We start from the raw sequence: 20,618 nt of genomic DNA, 5'->3' as shown, positions 1-20,618 counted from the left end.
TATATATGTAGATAATAAAATTTGTGACGGAACCCTTGCATGTGTCCATTATATACTTCCTCGATATTTTATTCATGCGTGATTATATTAATGCAGACACTCGAACCGTGTCGACTTCTTATATCGTCATTCTATGAAGCTATTTTATTCTATATTCGACTTGGAATAAAAAAAGACGTAATTGCGTTATGAAGTTGCGTAATAGCATTAATTGAAACCGCATGTTGCCCGCCATAACAGACGGGTAAAACGGTTTTTGTTTATTAACAGCACGCTATGAAGAACCATATGGTAATAATATGACTGGAATAAATTAAAGAAACATGCAAAATACATTACACATTTTTCTGAGGCTTTAATTGCTCGTATAATTTACACAACTTCCGTTTTGCATTCTAAGTAAGCAATTGTTACTTATTACTGAAATCTTAAAAGGTGTTTTTTTAAAGTAGTGCGCAATTTAGACAACAACGAGGAAATTAAGTTTCATTCTGACTTTAATTAAGTTTCTAATTAAATATAAACTTGTTAATGCCTATTTAACAGTAATATATCCATGTATGAATTTAATATGGAAGTTAATTTAATAAACATGCATATGGTAATTGCCTTCGGTGCGGCTATCTCCGGCTCAGCGAGAGCCGCACGTCGTCGCCACCTGTGGACCAGGCACTGACTAGATTAATGTCCTCGTTTTAGATAAGCTCATGTTGAACCATTTCGTCGCTTACCTCCTAGTTCATAAAATGGTATCGTAGTACATAGGAGCTATAGTGCAGTGCACTCAGTCGCAGAGATGCGTGTTGGTTACGCGAGTGCAAATTAAAGTGCACCCCGTTACCGCTCCGGGTACGCTCTTAAATTGACTGTCCATCAAATTACGGTGCAGTGGGACGCGCTCCGCTACAACGCTTCGCCACTTCGTACCCTACTGCTCCGCTCTCACCGGCTGCCCACTACGCTCGCGTGATGTTAGTTAATTAAACTTTAAGCTTAAGGGAAAATTTAATTTCCGGAGCAGCTCCAAGGGATTGTGTGTCTCTTAGTTTTATTTCTTGGAAGCTGCTCTCGTTGTACAATTTTTGTAAAGCTTCTTCTTTGTAGTATTAACTCATACGTTAAGTCACTGTAAAATTTACGAAAAAAATATTTTCGTTCAGGCGTATGTGAAGCAATGCCAATAAATCTAAGCAGAGTAGTATTGTCAATGCATTATGAAAGATGTGCCATCAGTGTAACGTTATGTTATGGTTCCATTTTGCGCGAAAACAATATCCACAGTAGAGTTAGATTCAGACCTATGGTATGGTGAAAGCGAGGGCGAGTAGCGCGGCGCGGGTTGCCGAGAGTGGAGCATAGCGTGCGGCACAACCTTAAAAGCAATATCCGGCGCCGCGCGCGCCGCCCGGAAATGAACCGGAAACGGCGGTGTATTAAGCCGCAGGTACCAGCCCTTCAATTTATAAACGCTTGCGGCCGCACTCCAGCCTTCGAAGCTATTGCTGAGCTGCTCCCCAGATATCCGGCGCGGTTAATTTGTAACTGGCGTTGCGCTTCTCATTTCCAACTACAACTCGGAAATATTTTCTCGCAATGGGTAAGGCTAGTACCTTTGTTTACTTTTAATAATACAATATTGCTTAGGAGTAAAGGAGACTTATTCAAAACATAGCCTAGAGGACAATATCTAAAATTACATTCTCTTGGCCTGAACTAACAGTAAAATGAAATAAAGTCCGCAAACAAAAGTTTGCAAATCCAATATGATTTGGCGCGTCGGTAAACATCGGCAGCATCCCGGTGATATCCGAACGAATAACATTAAACTTTGTATGGATTGAATGTAGAAAACCAATTTCGGTGCTCGGCGAGTGCGAGCCGATGGGATGAGGGTGTCAGAACGCTTTGACAGCTCTCTGATTGAAAAATACGGCAGTCTGTTTATGGTGCTAGCGATCTCTAGCCTAGCGATGGCCTTATGCCACATAACGCTTTCTTCGTTCATATTCGTCTTATCTTTGACTACTCAGTTACATAAGCAAAAATTAACTAATTAAACGCGTGTAACTGTCTGATTTATTGGTTTAGTTTCAATGCGTTTTTAATTTTTATCTGCCTCCGTGGCCGCACGGTTACCATGCCGGACTGCCACGCAGAGGTCCCAGGTTCGATTCCCGGGCCGGGAGAAATGTTTGTATGGCTTACATTTATTTCTCTCGTGAGTTTGGGTGTAATTTGTGGTTGTCTATGTGTGTGTCCATGGCACCCGCGACACAGGGTTTCCCTAGTGCGGGGCTATGTTGAGTGTGTGCGTTATTTATTATTTATTTTATTAATTTGCAGTGTACACAGTTATATTATGTGGTCAGCGTACAGTTTCGTTAATTATATACTTAACAAATCCAAAAGAAGTTTCGTAATGCTACATTGATAGACTCTGGAATAAACCAGTAAACTATAAATACCGGACGACGGTCATCTTCTCAACCAGTGGAACCCTTGCGTCACACGCTTATTTATTTTAAACGGCTGATATAAAAACTGTCATATATATAGGCTTATCTTTGTGTTTGAATAGTGAGCTAATACCTACGTAACATAATGGATTCTGCTCATAAATAAATTCACAAAAAGCCGTGCGAAAAAATTGAGCACCACATCTGGCAACCCCATTCACACCTGACGAATTCGAACGTAGGTGAATATATACTCAAATAACTGAGTGCCACTCTTAGCAATTTTCGTATGACTGTCAAAAGCCGGCGACCTTTTTGCAGAGATTCGTTAGCAACATCGCAGCACTTTACACGAGCCATTAACACATTCCAAGAAAGATTTTTGTTTTCGTTAGCCACGTCAAAATATTTAGTTTACACGCTTCATTGAGTAAACATTATAATAATTTTCGCAACTCCTCTGTTTCATATTATGTTTGAAATTGGTTATGACATATGTTTGCATTGCTCCGTTGTAATTAAATAAGCGTATTATCGTTTATAATAACGGAAATGCAAAATTGATATTAAAATTTAAACGGATATTGTTTATAATCACAAAGATAAATCTAGCTAAATCGAATTCGTATTGTGAACTCGGGTGTTCATAAGTTTATTTAACTTGTTTTAATAGCAGTGCAGATAATTCTATAAGTTATAAGATAGGTGCGCCAATAGCCTGGAGGTTGCGCTGATAATAATGGGTGCCGAGTCAGGTGCCAAGCCGAGTCGTGTAAGCGTCTAGTGACGAATGGTGCAAATTATGCGCAATATGAAATATCTCATAAACAGGCGTGCACCCTGCGATCCTCGCCTCGATATATCACGGATTCGGACATCAGCGCCCAACTATTGGAATTCTGCGGATGATTTTCTTCACAATTTATACGATGGCGACGGAACGAACCAATCGCTGTGACGATTTCGGTGTATGAGATCGCTGCGATTCATTTAAAACGACGAAATTAAATGTCTGCAAGATTACAGTGCGGTAGTTCGCGGGATTACATGTAGAGATAAACTCTTAGAACGTTTAATTAAACTCTCTTTCTTATTGCCAATATCTCTAGGTTGGTATTATGGTTAACTTTAATTTATTGATATGATTTTACGTAATCATTACGTCCATAATTAATGCGAAGTCAAAGTCAATTGAAAGTCACATGTAGTCATTAGTAATATGAATATTATGATTTATATACTTTGCGTAATCAATTCAATATAAGCACTAACATTTGGATAAACGCCTCTAAGAGCCTATGTATACGGTGTATATTATACGCGCCGACGACGTGCGTATACGCACTGTAAACGCGCGTATTTATCGCGCATGATAAGACACAATTTTAATTTTAGTTTTGTTTGTTAATTATTGAAATGAAGCAACTACATAAAATTGTATATGAGCTTCTTGTTTGCAACACGATGTTTGCACGCGTTTGAATTTATTCATTATAGCGCGTCTGCGGGAGTATACGCGCAGATTACGCGCGTTTACGGCGCCGTGTGCAAAGGCTCTAATAGGTATCTTCAACTACTTTCTCAGCGTTTTACCTGGCCGAAACGTCGTGAAAAATAGATATAAAAGTACCTATTAGTGTTTAAATGTGTTTATTCCCGTTTAAAAAATGTTAGTACAATGCAACGCGAAAGTTTAAAATAGACAATTATCTGCGCTACACAATGATAAGTTTATTCATAATTAGGATAAATGTAGCCAGTGGCTTTTAATTTTGATTAGCATTTATTACATCATTAGGTTAGTAAGAAGTAGTTTTTATAATAAATTAAGTTATTTTGGTTGCGCAGTGTGCATGCATTTAAAATACTCTCGAATGTTGCATACGTGGTTCTTCTCTCGCTCGTTACAAAGCTCGAAATAGAAAATCAGCTCTGTGAAAAATAGCATTTGCTAACGCTTTTCAATATTTCATCAATTCAATATAAGTTACACAATATCTATTTACCCTATCATAACGGCACATTACAAAATTTGTACTGCATTTAAAATTTTACTCGCAAAAGATCTTGGATTAGTAAATGTTATCGGTAAAGTTGTTAACACCAGAACCCAATTTAAACGAAAAGATGTCCTCGCTTTAAATTAAGCAATTGTCATCATCTACAAAGTAAGTAATTCTTCCCAAATTTCGAATTCAACTCTCAACTTACACAATTGTGTAGAGCGCATTCAAAAAATTTAATTATCTTACCGTCCAATCTCCATTCTCGTTAAATTATTGACGACGTCTGTCTCTGATTCCATTCGAAAGCGCTCACGAAACTCCATTGTGTTCAATTGAATCGCGTCTTAATTACAAAACGGGTGAATATTTAACTAAAAACTTTCCGCACGCGAGTAATTCCTTATTCCATGTATACAAGATTGAGTCAGCGTCGAATCCACTTTTCTGGGAAGCCGTCTACATTCGACAAGAGTTTTTAATTGAACGCCGGCCCATTGTGCTCGTTAAAGCGATTCAGAGTTAATCACCGCGATTTTCGTTCAGGGTAATGGAAGAAAGTAATTATCAATTAACTGCTCGATAATGGATTGCGGCCGCTTATCCGCGGCTTATCTCGACGTGGAACGACCCGCTCCCCCGTTTTATCCATAATTTAATAATGAATTTAAAATTCTCATCATTCATACTTATGGGTTAATTTGTTTCGACACCATAGGTACATTATTTTGTTGAACATGTCATTCGTTTACTACTATATCGTTAAGCTTTTAATTTGTTTCTAATTTAACATTTTTTTTATAATACCAAGGGGCTTAGAACTTTAAATAGCAAAGATCTGAGGGTCACTGCCACTGCGCCCGCCATTCTGCGACATAAGTTGATAAGTCTCATGTGCCTGTAATTGCACCAGTACCCTTACTATTTAAAACCAGAACGCAATAATGCTCTCATTATCTTGGCGGCAATAATATGTGAGGTGGCAGTACTTCTCTGGTTGAACTTTTTCACAAGGAGCTCCACTATTACTAAAACATACCTACATCTAAAGATGTAGTTTTGTGACACCTTAAACTGCACTAAAGCATTCAAAGGCAGATTGAAAGTAAACGTGTGTGAAATATCATAATTTATTTGTGAAAACACACGCTATGCCGCCTGCGCGTTCTCAGTTTTCTGTGAATGTTCATCGCAATTGCGAAAACGAGAAGCGCGACCGTCGCTGACGTGATATTGTGCCGTGAATTAGCATTGTAAATGCAATCACAGGTGTCAGCCCGCCACTAGCTCGTCGAATTTATGCGCCTTCCGCTCCAACCATCATGAGTATAACAATTTATTGTCTATAAACAACGATTAGCATCCTACTCTTCGCGTTTAATGAAGCAGTCAAACATTACCTAACAGGTCATGGTTTATTTTGTCATAGAAATTTCACATTTGAGATCCGTATGATATATCTGAATATTTATAAACGCGTTGCATAAATGGTTCTTCGTCTCTGATTTCACGTTATACTAATCAACTTAATAAGAAGTTAAATGACAAGTTTCACATCGATCAGTATTACATGTCGAAACCGGATTCTGTTATTGTGCGTGGTCCGACAAAAACAACCATTAAGCGGATTAAACATGTAGGAAACCAATTAAGGCCTAAAGAGCCGACAATGTTACCTGTGGGGCGAGCGACTCGGTCTGTGGCAGGACCACGCTATTAAATCTCATTAAAATACCTAGTCGACGATCACGAACACTTATTTACAGCCCTCTAGCTAAGTTATTACGGCTTGACTTAGCAACACCGTAATCAGCGTTGCGACTGATCGTTAATTAAGCTGCATTATCGTACAGTCTATCGCGACCTGACGCGCTACAATGACAATTGAACGAGTCGACAATGTAGGACTCTGCTATTTACTTGCTTTCAGCCTTAAGTATTGTATGTACTTAATTAATGTTCGTAAGAATACACGAGACAAAATTAAAGCAAATGAAAAGACTGTAATGTATTGGCAAAATAGAAACGTAGAGTTATAAAAGGTGGCCGAATAACATAACAGCTGTTTTCATGACTTCATTATGATCGTTACACGAGAACGACATTTGATTCGTGATTAATTTTATTCATTAGTGGCCGCCGGCTCCCGGCTGAGTGATTTCATTAGAGTGGCCATGCTCGCTCAATGCACACATTTGTAATTACACCGCGTTGAATAATGAAGCTTGAGTTAGATTGATTCGCCGGAATATGTAAATTAACTGTTTTTAGTTCGCATTACCGGCCAATTAAAAACGCAATCGCTTGGTTCGTTTTGTGCTAAGAAGTAGACGTTGTTATGTGTTTTTAGTACTCGAGTTCATACTTAAACATTTTAAAAATGTCGAAGTTTTGTTATGCATGTATAATAGTACCTATATGTTATATACCTTTGAAACTATAAATAGTAATTTGTCCGCATAACAAGTATGAGAAGAGGGCGCGGAGTCATGGCGGCGCAGGCGCAGGCAGAACGGGCATACAAGGCGAAAGTGCAGTACGGATAATTCACGTCGCGCCGGTCGCCATTATGTCCACTCATTTATAAATGCGCCTTTACATGGCGGCGGTTTTGTGCAGCAAATTGCGCTCATTGTTGGCTTAATTCGTGCAATTTGCGCCTTAGACAGCTGCCATAGCCGACACCGATTGATGCACACGGAACGATCTTTTCATGCTTTATTGGTATTATGAGAACATTTTTACAGAGTTGACAATATCTATCGCCGCCTTTAAATGCATCTAACCATTCAACTCACGGATACAATAAGCGCTTAGGCGATAATATGTAAGTGTTACAAATTTATGTTAAAAAAAATCTTTGGTTTCTATTGATGTAGCCCTTGATAGAAACAGACGACGAATAGTTAGAACGAAAATCATGTCAATCACATACTCTTCATACTCTTCTCGATAATCATTTAATACATACAGCCTATATTAAAATATTTTTTGCTTTCTTGGGATCACTTTTGTGTAATATAATCTGAGTACGGAGCACTAAAAAAACCGACCTCTTACTTCGTGGAATTACATCTATTTGCCAAGTTTTATTGATATCGGCTTCTGGAAGGTACGCAAAACCGGATTCATCCCCAAGCTTGCCACCCTTAAAGGTGGAATATTTTCTTCAAATTTAAAAGGGGAGCACTACTGAGGTACCTTCTTTCCAACAAAAAAGGACATCAAAATCGGTTCACAGTTATCGCGTAACATAAATAAAAAAACAGTCGAATTGAGAACATCCTCTTTTTTAAAGTCGAAAAGAAATTTATACTTGAACATGCATATTTTTATTAAATTTGAATGCAAAAGGTCATAAACTGTCCATTGTATTTCCTGAATTTATTGTTTTCTTAGTCCTTACGGAGGTAAGGATCTGGTGATCTGAAATACAAGTGAAGCTACAGTTTCCGCATAGATATTTTTCTTCAATTTTGTGAAGAAAATAATGATTTATTATTGTTAAGTATTAATAAGCTATGGTTTACATCCATTTTGTTACAAAAATTTGTAACAGCGGCATTTCACACATGAACTTACAGATTTAACAATCCACCGTGTCGTGACAATTCGCACCGCATGGCTGTAAAAGCAATTTTAATAATTTAATATGCATGTCAATTATTTATGGAATTACTCAATGTAATTATCTGGTACATATTTATGGAGAGTTGCGAACAGGCTCTGCAGCCTGATGTGACCGTGGCGACCTGAGACCCCACTTTCTGAATAATTACATTCACATAATGAGTAGGCTTTAATAGGGACTTTGTTTTTATGTACCTAGTCTTACAAATAGTTTTGTTCTTTGGACATACCGTTTTCAATATCAGCAATAAACTTTTGGCGGTAAATTTTTCATATAAATATTATTAACTAAATTATACACTTAACGAAGCACGAGGTGACATCTGATATTTTATTTATTTTAATATGTGTAAATTATTTGGATTAAATTTACAAATAAATAATCTTGTTACTAAAAAAACCGACCTCAAAAGTTCGTGGAATTACATTTTTTTTTTCATTTGCCAAGTTTTATTGAAATCAGTTATCGAAAAATGCGCGCAACCGGATTCATCTGTTAGTTTGCCACCACCTTTATAGATGGAATATTTTCTTCAAATTTAAATGGGACCAATACTGAGGTACCTTCTTTCTAACAAAAAAAGAATCATCAAAATCGGTTCACAGTTATCTCGTAACATACATACAAAAAAAAATACTGACGAATTGAGAACCCCGTCCTTTTTTTCGAAGTCGACTAAAAAAGATAAACGCATTGACGGGTTAGTAACTAGAAATAAAGGCTTAGCTAAATCAAGGCTTTGCTGTGATGAATGTTGAGCTGGTAAAAAAAGTTAAAATTGAGTCTTATTGATTTGCGAAAAGAAAAGTGCAGAAGTCCTCTTCATTGATGTTTAACACTATCAGATACACTTTTCAGTGAAAGCTAGAAAGCTAGGGGTTCATGTATGACGCAAATTAGATTACATTTAGGAGCATTGAATAATGCGTAAATAATCGCGATAGGATCAAAACGGGCATGCGACGTCGCCAGGCAATAAAGGTAATGTAGGCAAGGCATTTGCCAATATCTCCGTCGAGTGGCCCTCCCAAATATCTTGAGATTGTATTCCCCCTACATAAAAATTGTTCCGGAATAGAGATACTACCCGGATAAATATTCAATTTCACTACGGACGAAAAAGATTTGATACCTTTGCTACTTACTAGGTTTATTGGATGATATCCTTTGGAATGGAGTGGATAATCATATTCATAGATTCTCGACAAATACACGAGTCTTTAAAGTCATTGCAAAGGTTAGATGAGGCCTGGGACCATGTTTTATTACAATTGTTTTATAGGTTTCGTTTTTTAAAAAGCTTTTTGGGAAATAACTACTTACTATTGCTTATTATTAAAATATGCCTATAATGCCTTCTTAATTCAGTACGGTTTTAGGAAAGTGGTTTTGCTTTGATACATCCTAAATAAGGAATGTCATCGTACAATTAAAAAGCCGATGCTCTTTATATGGATAGGAATTCGATAATGATTATCTTCATAGTAACGACAAAACATAGAACAGAGAAAGTAGAGTTAGGTCCGAGGAATATCCACTTGTCGACCGTCTCCAGAGGTAAAGGAAAGAACGACATGTAGATGAAAAGGGCAGCTGAATCTAATACAATCGGGCAAAGCGATACTCGCTCCTCTTATAGGGTTGTCATCGTACACTGGTTTACTGAGGCAAGTCTTATATTTTTGTTACTGTTTATGGTACGTTTTATGGTACGTACTATCTTTGTTGACTTTTAATAAAAAAGTTTATACATCAGCGTGTTTGAGTTTTGTTTACATTAAAAACAATGTTATCATAGAACGATGTAGTGTATAAACAACAGGCAATATTTATGCCCCATTTCGTATCACACGCTGATAACTAGGAAAGTAGTTAAAGAGGAATGTAAAGTTTTATTGCGTTCCGTGATACGACGCGCACAAAGTATCGCATTGTTAGCAACCCTAGGTGGGCGGCAGGGGCGTTCGCGGGGGTAGGGGGTGACCGGGTATTGAATGAGATTGCTTCTTACTTCGGCAAATGGATCACGTAGTGGATGAGATGTCACAGTGTTTTAAGATCCCAATTTCTAAGACCGATTTCTACATTGATGAACATAATTCAGTGTTATTAGTTGTTGTATACATTTTGTTTTCCCTTCAGGGAATATGACTATTAAAGTTACCGATTTCACTAATCATCTCTATGTTTGTAAACTGTAAACGAAGTGTAAATGAATATGTACCCTCACTTCACCATAGAACACGTAACTACATATTATTAAGTACATCATAATGAATTATTGTTTTAATTGCTACATTAAATGATGTAATTAGTTGTTCTTAAAACTGTTAACTATTATCCAACCTTTCTACTTACAGCCAGTAATTGAGAAATTCCGAGGCGGGCCACCGCTATAGTCGCGTCGGCGGTGGCGGGCGGGCGGCGGGTGCTGAAAAACAATTTCACGCCAAATCTTAGCTTGTGTTTTTCTATTTCCCTTTTTATTTATCTTTTCGTCTTTTCTTTTCTCGAGAATCAATTTCACGGATGAGTGTCGCGATGATCTCAGTTCAAAAAGCGCGAGGGCTGGCAGTGGAGCTGTGCACGTGTGCAGGCGAGACCATTTTCCGGACAGTGGCCACGTCAGGCGGGCTGGTCGCTGTAGCCTGCGCTCCGGATGCCCGCAGTCGCGCGCCACTCATTACTCGGGTGATGGAAGAACGCGTCCCGATAATAAGCTTTCTGCTTGCTGGCTCCTTGTGATTGAATGGGCGATGCGTGTGTTATCTGCGTATGCGGCTCGTGATATATCTGACCCAATTTCTTTTGAGTTACTCCGTAAACTACTATAGCTTAAACACGTATCGACTGCCTATTATATTTTAATAGAAAACGTCTGGCTATTTGTAAAAATTGAGTGTTTTGTACTCGTCGTAACGTGTCGTAGAGTTAAGTAGAATAGCAGTGATTGTTTTGGCGATCTCCCAGATGGCATCGCGCATTTTGCTGACGTGCTACAAGATGGCCTCTTTATTCGTTACAATGAATTTAAATATTAAGTTAGTTCGTATTATTGTACATCTTACGTGGATATTGGATGCCACGTGAAAAGCACGACTAAATGTTCTGTCAAAAACTGCGCGGTACAAAGATCGTAGCGGGCCAGTTGAAGACGAACGAATGGCTCAAAATTGTCGGGCCCAGGCGCCAGAGCTCCCTCGGAATTGACAATTTTACGGGCGGTTTATTTCCGGACACCGAACTTCCTTGGTCAGACCGTCACCCCCTCCACCCCGCGGCGCCCACAACCCCTTCGCTTACCACTGCGACTTCGTTCAGATATTTTCTTAACTGTAAGGAATACAAATTGGCACTTCTTTGTTCACATAATACATTTAACCCACGCTACAATAATGATAGGTACCTAGTGTATTTTTGACTATATAATATAATAAAAATAATTTCATGCTTCTTTCTTTATATAATAAGAATTAAATTATTCTGGTATTTTTTCGTGCTGGCATTTCCGCACGGGCGGATCCATTTGTTTCATAACTGTAGCTAAGATACACTCAACGTTGAACATAAAATTTACATTGTATGTAAGTGTCTTAAGCGAAAGCTTCCCACTTAAAAGCTCTACAAATGCACCGAAAGCTCTTTCGCGCACTAATCCCAAACCTTTTAGCTGCAATCAAAAGCCTGAGCGCTGGCGCGGGTGGGCAGCGGTGCGCGGGCGGAAAGACGACGTGATGCTTGTGGAAGCGCCTAGGAATTTAATTTACATTTTTAATTAAGTTAAATTTTGTTCGGAAAGCTTTCACGGAATAGGAGTTTTCTTGATTAGAGTTCAGCTCTGGCTGAAGTTTGAGATTGATTAGTGGAGCTTTAATTGCTCTCTGCCGGTGAATAATGAATTCGATCAGTGTGGAGTCAGAAGGGAGTGTCTAACAGATTACTTTGACGTTAATGGATCAAATGGTTCCCCTTTCAGTAAATGTAACTAAATAATTAAGAAATAATAAAGTATTCAATTTTTTTTTAATAGCCTACACACAAATTCGCACTCAGAACGGTGACAATTATAGAAGGAATGTCCATAGTGAGCCACGAGTCGGTTGGACGAAGCTGCCGCGTAATTGATGGTCCGGTGAATTTTAACGTAATGCTGCTTAATTGATCGCGGTGTTAACGCAATCATAACGGAACGCGGATACTCGCGGTGGTCGCCAGCACTACTCACCCCGCCTGTAATGCCCAAATGGGTTTCCGCCACACGCCCCAAATTACTGGAAATGCCTCTAATGGATTTCTCTTCTCGCGAGTTAGTTTTAATGCGTTGGGATTGGTTACATAACGTGTTGCCGACGAGGGTTGCTTATTATTGGTAATTATTTACGGTTTTTAACCTTAATGCATTAACATGACTAAAAACCGATTCTCTGTTATAATAACGAATAAAATTAACATACGAAGGTATTAACTGTTTCTTTTTCTCGTTATAAAAGGTCCTAATGGGTGCCTGTAAATTGGACCGGCACAAAGAGTCGTGCTGTCGCTGACATAAAGGGAATAAATAAGAGACTTCTGCGAAGCACTCTCACAGAGAACAAGTCGAGAGCCCGTGACGTACGATTTGACGTAGAATATTTTATCCCGGGCTACGACGCCGCCATCCATTCCACTTATCCCGGCACTCTGTTGAATTTTTGACACGCCAACGGAAGAGCTGCCCTTTTCTGTGGCTGGTTTAGTGTGACAATGCCCTTTAAAATCAAATTATATGGAGGGGAACGACAATTACTTACTTCTCTGTCGTCAACCCCTGACTTTATGCGCTCACACGCTGTGAGTGATTGCTTTTGAGCTAAGACGACGTAACTTATAGTCACGTAACTTGTTCTTTACATTTCGCTACAGTGAAAAGGAATCAGAGATAAAATTCTGTAAGATTTTATGTCTGATTTCTATTATCGTTTGAATTGGATTTAGATGATGCTTGGACCTCATTGAAATTCTATTGTGCCGCATTAAAGCTTTGTTCGGGATGAGGCGTCAAGAGAGGAGCATCGAGTGTGGCGCAGCTGGCCGCCCCCACTTGCCAATCGGACCGAATCCGGCGCAAGCAATCCATATTAGATTTGCCCGCTCTCTCATATCCATTCTGAGATGTTCATATTTTATTGGGGCCAATAAAACGGATTCATGAATATGAGAAATGCATAACGAATACCGTATTTATGGATGGAGGCGCGCTCGCTTCGCCGCGGATATGTCGCGGGTAATTTGATAGCCGCCTTTGTAACAGGTGCTGATGGGAATTTCGATGCGGTTATAAATTTTTTTTTCATTCCGTTACAGCTTGATAGCATATTCTGTTTTTATTTTTATGTATTTTTATTGTTTGCGACGAATGGTACTATAATGTTTTATGAATCCAATAGCTTAGATTTATTATAGCACCTATACTTATTACAAATCTACAGTGTATTTAGTCGTAAAGAAGTTACATCCTAAGTTCGGAAAATGGTATTACGTATATTTGATTAAAAAGTGTAGTACTCAGTGACATTATAGGACTTATTTTAATGATTTTGTCCGCTGGCGTTTCAAATATGATAAAACTTTATAAAAGTAGTAAGAAAATAGTCAGCAGTCCATTAGAAGCGTCTATTCATATAATGAATAGAAGGCAACGCTGCGCCGGCGCCGGCGGCTCGCGATAAATCGCCGCGAAATGGCCCCGAGATGGATTGTTATATCGCTACGCCGCGGATAATAAATACACTGCTTCCGATCTCAGTTCGTTTAGTATATTTACGAGTTGACGCTTCTTCGGTGGTCGTTTACACTGCACCACAAAAATATGTACCAGGTTTAATGATATTCGTAGCATCGCAGCTTAGTTTTAATCTTAATTGTTCCTATTCACTGTTTCTAAATTAAATTTAACGTATTAACTTGCACTAAACTACAAAACAAAGTTATTTTGTTGGGAGACTAAGCTCAATGCAAATTATTCGACTATTTGTTTCAGTAAGAATTTCATAAGTTGCAATCTAAAATTTAATAAACCAACTGTTTTTTCTTCACCACTACGACACAAGAGCAAAGTACTGGGAGTTATTAGTGTCTCTATCTCGAGTTTCAATTTACAGCTTTGCATGGACATATCAACCTTCAAGCAAAAGCCGTCTCACAGTGCGTTTGTTATCGCACTGTGATCTGAACTAAACTTTTGCATTTCAAGAATAAGGCATCAAGTCGTTTGTGTGCTACATGCTATAATAATATAAAGGAAAGAAAACCGTATGTGGGTGACTTTAGGTTGTAGTTTGTTCAGTGTTGTAGGTCAGATAGCTGCCGTTTGACGGCAGTTTGTCGGAGTAATAAGAGTGGACGTAAGGAGAGGATATCGTTTATTCTAATGAGGTTTTGTAGGAAGCGTGTGCTCGTGTCCGCTCTTAGCATCCCGATCTCATATTGTCTGCTAGCAAGGATTCTCTGAAAATAAATTGCCTTGCTTAGATCAAGATGAAATATAGGATTTGTACTCTATTATTAAAATTTTCTCTCTATTTGCTTGAATACAAAAGAATTATAATATGCATGCATACATACACGCAGGCCTTTGAGGTATGCAGAGGCTATTGATTGCCACTTTGCACAATCCTGGCCAACCTCTTTTGCTTCATTTAGATTTACCTTTTTCACACTCTATAAAATTTTTGTTCCTAAATTTGCCAGACAACCACACCAATTGTCCGGTCTCAAATTAGGGAATTACCTGTACTATGAGTACCAGAGCAACGGAATTCACTTCGGAGTACTACTTTGAACACATAACCAGTTTAGAAACGTTGCTTTGTTGGAAAAAGTAAATACACGCGATTTAAATCCGGAAAAATAGTTTAGAAAACTTAATTTTCTAAATTGATCTTACCTAGAATCGACCGCGAGACCTCCTCATCCCGCGCGCATAGTAGAAACCGTTGGGTCACCGAGGTCGTCAAATAAACATTCTCTATTTGATTTGAGAACGAAAGTAATAAACTAATGATGTATTCCTATTGTTATAGACTGGTCGTGTAATGTGCTAGCGACGGTCACACCATGATTCGAGATCCACCCGCCATGCATAAGCCCGACACTGGGAATAGTGAGTATATTTTATTTTGGTCTGTATTGTAGAGGTATAATCAGTTTTAGGAAATATGCAAATTATTCATCTGTACTTTCCCATATTTCACAGATCGTATAGCTTTGATTGTTTTATGTGATCATTGTTGCGGATTTACATAGTTTCTAATATTGTACTTAGAAATTATATTTAAATTATTAAATCAAACAACGAATTACAATAAAACATAAGAACTAGCGACATTTTCGTTTTGCTGACGTAAATTTTTCATAATATTAGGACAAACAGGTCACAAATAAAACGTGGGAAGGGTTGTGCCATAAACCTCCCAACAGCGTCCGTCGCGATATTAAAAAGGGGACGAACGATATTGCAATATCACATTTATGCGAAATGTCCGACACCCAGATCGTATTGATAAAAATAAGCTATTTTTTTATTGTGCCCCGCAACCTCGTCTCAAGGAGCCACGTTTCTACTTGTGGGCTGATTGAAGTTTTAAGCTCGCAATCTAGTTTCGGTATACTCGAAAAGCAGCTGTTTTCTTTCTGCTATTCTATACGTACAATATGATACGATTTACTGAACATTATTTTTCAAATATCACAATTCAGATCTAGAATGCAATTGCACGATCAAGCAAAAAATCTCTTTAAACGCACCCATGAAATAGTCTGCTGCAAGTTCATTCCAGAATATTGTCGCAAGCGGTGAATGCACAAGCAAGGGCGGAAAATTGAGGGTGGTGTGGATGCGATGCGGCAACGGCACGGTGGCGTGACGGGCGGCGGCGGCGCGAGCGTTGGCAAGCGGTGTGGCGCGGCGGTGGCGCAGCGCCCGCGTTCGCGGCTCTCTGGACGGCCCTGATAAAATTTATGGCCACTTCCCCTTTAAAACAATATTGAGGGCTCAGTTGGGATTTATGTCTCGCCGCTGCTGCAGCGACTCAATTTATTCTTCAATTTTTCATACAATAACTCACACACGTATTACGAGTGATGGATGAAAAGGACTAACTTTCGGGCTTTAATAAGAGCCTCCAGATGCGAATCTCCAAATTGGCTGAAGTTTATTGCCCACTTATGTCAGGCTTAAGTTTCGCCCGGAGCCTTTCTTTGAGAAAATAATTTATGACGTAGATTGTCTCGACTTCGTACAAGTTTGATCGGCGATTGGGGGTACGATGTATCCCCCCATACATGAAGTAAACATTTCATTGGCGTGTTGGTACTTTTTTATCATTTCTTTTCTTAACACCCTACGTACTCATTGTTTAATAACCATCTAGTACCTAGCAATATGCTTACATTTGTGGAAAATGAAATACGTTAGTTAAATTTATTTACCGTTCGTAATACAAATAACGAAAACACCAAAGGAAATAATTACAGATGATAGATGTCAAAAATTAATGGATCATGCGCTACTTAAAGACTGTTGGTAAAGTTGCTTTTAAAAAAACATTTCTCGTTTCAAATAATTAATTGGTTCAAATTCAAATATTAATTAATAACGGCTTCTTTTTTCGCCAATGAAAAGCAATTAAGATATGGTTTTCTGCCATCAAATAATTGAAATTTTAATTGCTTTAACAGAAAACTCTTTCCTTAGAAATCGTTTACCACTGCCATTAGGCTTAATTCAAAAATTAATTTAAACTTTCACAAGCTTGAGTCGGGAGGCGAGCTCCGACGTAAAGGCTATATCAATTTCATAATTTTAATTAAAAAAAACTAACTTCTGTGATGACAAAGTCGCGTACTTTTTTAATAACGGAAATGTTAACGACGAGGGATTTAGGTAGGGTGCGGGGATGCGGCCAGGTTGTTCTTATTTCTATACGAATATATTCGGTTAGTCTTTGTTAACTACTAGACTGATTATGTTTTACCGAACTCGTGCCACTTCCGCACTTACAATTTGGCTAATCTTTTTCATTTCCACATTTTTGGCGTTTAATGTGAACTAGGTGATGTACATACATAGTTCAGTGAAAAGTTTCTGAACCTTCGATCTGACAGATTCGAACCTGGCGTCTGTGCCGAACCAGGGAGAAACAGTTAATTTTGCTCGGGTCGAAAGGCAGGGATACTGGCTTTATTTTAGAATTTATTTTTTTACAAATGAAATTAAAGCCATTTGAGAAATGTATATCGTATAGTGTACGTGTCCTATTTAATTCAGTTAATATAAAAAAAATCATTGGTATATGTAAAGCACTTATTGAATACAGCAGTTTTCTTGTACAATTTCGAGGTAAGTCTGTGTTTTTTATTCTATCGTGAAAACTTTTAGTAATCGTGTTTTCACACCATATAGTAATCACAGGACATCCTCAATTTTACTATATTTTTTTTCACTTTCACTGTTATGCAGACCAGAGACTATCAACCAAAGCCATTTGAGGTAGCACAGACTCTTAAATAACGTAATTATCCAGACTAGGCAATGCATAAAAGTAGAAAACAATTATATTGTTTGGTTCACGTATCCTGCTCGTTAATTTTTTAATGCGCTTGTCATTAATGCAAAACCCGCATTTGGATAAATCTAATTACCGCCCGCATAATGGATATCGCGACGGCGCAATCAGCTCCATTGTTTAATGAGTGACCCGCCACTAAAACTAAATAAACTCGTGAGCATTTAGAACAGCTGCAACCACAATCATTATACAAATCAATTAGTACCGCAGTTTAGATTACTTACTGCGCACGACATTTAGTTTTCCTAATGAATTTAAACACGCGGTCAAATATTTCCTAATTATTTCTTTGACTCGAAAACCCAGCTAAGTTTTGAAATTATTTACATACATGTAATGTAAACTTAGAAGTAAATGTTACAAATTATAAATTCCATAATTATGGCCTCTTGTTGAACAAAATCACTTAAGTAGAGATATTTATTTGCAGTGCTAAGTAATTGGCAAGAACTGACGGCAAATCTTGATTGAAAATAGCGTGAAGTCGTAACGAAATAACAGCGATGGAATCATGCAAACAACATGATGGATAGCGATGTAGGCTCGTACGGGATGCCAGGTTAATTGCAAAACGCAATGAACGATTGTAAATTGCACGGAATGATTGCGGGGCGGTCGTGGTGCGGGTTCATTACAATAACCTGGCATTTAATTGAATCCAAGGAATGTTGCCTACTGCGAGATACGCATCGACCTATGGCTGTATAATGACACAAATTTATATTATTATATATTATCTTTCTTATTGTTGGCCTGTTTTCTATTTATTTATGAAAGATAATGTTTAAATAAGTAAATTGTTAGTTATATGCTTTTTTGACAATTATTAAAGCGACATCTCTAGTCAGGTGCCGTAAAAGTACCTGGCTGAGTGAAGAAATAGAAAAATTTTTACACATGGCGCTACAGCAAAAAAGTGGTTAAAAACCAAAAACAAAGATTTGCAACAAGCACAGAAAAATTCGTAAGGTCTGTCGGTTCGTTCCGTGGCTTAGTGGGCTTTGCTGGGAAACGCTGGTTCGAATCCAGCCGGATGGAAGAAGTTTTTCTTAGTGTTCAATCTTTGTATTAATTTTAAATGCTATTAATTATTACATTTATCATAACTATTACATATACGTAATTCATTTTATTGGCTTGAAGGTGTTTTTTTAAATTTTATATCCTGTGTTAAAGTTGTTAGTAGCAAGGTGTGGTGTGAAATCAACACGAGATTATACTCGCCCACCCCGCGAACTCTCCACACAAGCTCTCCCTTCTCGGAAATGGGTTTCGTCGTCAAGAAAGGATTTTCGAAACAAAAGGCCATTACAGATTTCAATTATATCCTATGTTTAGAAGTAATTTCGCTCTGAAATTAGAAAATTAATTTTATGTCGGCGTGGCCTAAGACAGCGGCGGAAGCACATAGCGGAAGATACCGCGTCGTTTGTGACAAAACAACTGTACCTATACTACAGTGTCTGCCATTGTCGCTCTTCTTACGACACAATAAATAACTTTTCATCCATTTCTTGATTTCTTTTTAATTTCAACGCCTTAATAGGTTGGCGGCGGCCGATCGGCTGTGTTAGCGAAATTATACTGCCGGGGCAGTTCGGTAGCCAAGTCTCTATCAAATTCTCGGCCCGCCCCGGTAATAAAACGAAAATAATACGTAGCGCCTTCACCCACCAACGGATATTTATGTACAGCCCACGTTATTAACTCCACTTTTATTGTTTTTTTATGTATATGACCGACCACACATAGTGCATATAGGTAAAAATAAGAAATACTGGGAAGTACTTGCAAAAACTAAGTGATTGTACAATAAAATAGGCAAGTATGTCGCTTATATAATCGCTATCAATTATATGAGACAAAGGTTTAGTAAAAACAGGCAATCGCATGCGATACCAGACAAGACTGAATCAATATAATCGATCCTACCATTAGAGTGAAGCATTCGCTCTGTAATTACCGCATTAACAACATGCACTGCCTGAAATGGACAAAGCACGCCGATAACCGCCAAGCACTCCGCTGCCGTCGCCTTCGTGCGTCAATCCACGGAAAAACACGAGTTCCTTCATCAGTCTGGGTAAAACCACTGCTTTTTATTGTAAAGAAAACTTAACGACGCCTGTGCATACGTTCCTAGAATATTAAGGCAAACCGCAATGAATTGAATAAACTTTATCGTTTAACGTGAACACATTGCGAGTCAACTTGACGTTCACTTGCAATTAAGAGAATATTTTTCTATTGTTGCACACTTAGAATGTTTGGTTTCTAGCCTTATTTTTTATAGTACTTATATTTTCTTTTTATGACACTAAGTGACAGGACGAACAAGTCGTGCGCGTGGCGGTAAGCGACAAGCCTGTCCATAGCAATTGCAGTGCCATTCAGAGCTTTATATCAAAAAGATTCGCCCTCAGACATAAGTTGACAAGTCCCTTGTCCCAGTAATTTCACCAGCACTCTTGTTTTTCAAAATCGGAACACAATAATGTGAGCATTCCTGCTTGGCGGCAGAAATAGGTAAGGTGGCAGCACTTCCTTGAACGAACTTTTTCACAAGGAGCTCTACGAATCCAAGAGTAGATTTGTATGATATGCTGCGTTAACATTATTTGATGAGGTTTTAAGAGAATTCAGCGTAGCAGCGACGGCGTAGCTCAGTGACGGGCAGGGTGTGTAGTTGGATCCCCGCGGCGCACTAATTGCGAATAGCGGCACCGAAGAGCCGTACGTCATCTTTATTATTTTATTATTAACGAGTCGTCATTAATATACTCCAATTAACTTTATTGTCTGGACGTCGGCTTCAATAAGCGAGATGTATCGGCAAGCGGGTGGCGCGGGCGGCGCGGCGCCCAGTGATCGATTGCGTTGAGTTATGTCCTCCTAGTTACCCCTTCAATTGGATCCTTGA

General features: G+C 38.5%; 1 protein-coding gene across 3 annotated transcripts in view; it reads left to right on the top strand.

Moving 5' to 3' along the window:
• Positions 1-20,618, top strand: part of LOC113235072 (LIM domain only protein 3-like) — a 49,233-nt gene that overhangs the window by 23,738 nt on the left and 4,877 nt on the right. For all 3 annotated transcript variants that reach the window (XM_026470629.1, XM_026470630.1, XM_026470628.1), the window contains exon 3: positions 15,152-15,231. In XM_026470629.1, coding sequence (XP_026326414.1) covers positions 15,186-15,231 — 46 coding nt within the window. In that variant the 5' untranslated portion in view covers positions 15,152-15,185. The remainder of the gene's footprint in view (positions 1-15,151; positions 15,232-20,618) is intronic.

This window comes from Hyposmocoma kahamanoa, unplaced genomic scaffold (genome assembly GCF_003589595.1).
Source record: "Hyposmocoma kahamanoa isolate Upper Pololo Valley unplaced genomic scaffold, ASM358959v1 87, whole genome shotgun sequence".
Taxonomy (NCBI): domain Eukaryota; kingdom Metazoa; phylum Arthropoda; class Insecta; order Lepidoptera; family Cosmopterigidae; genus Hyposmocoma; species Hyposmocoma kahamanoa.
The sequence above is the reverse complement of the archived record's forward strand: the minus strand, read 5'-3'. Positions and strand labels throughout refer to the sequence as shown.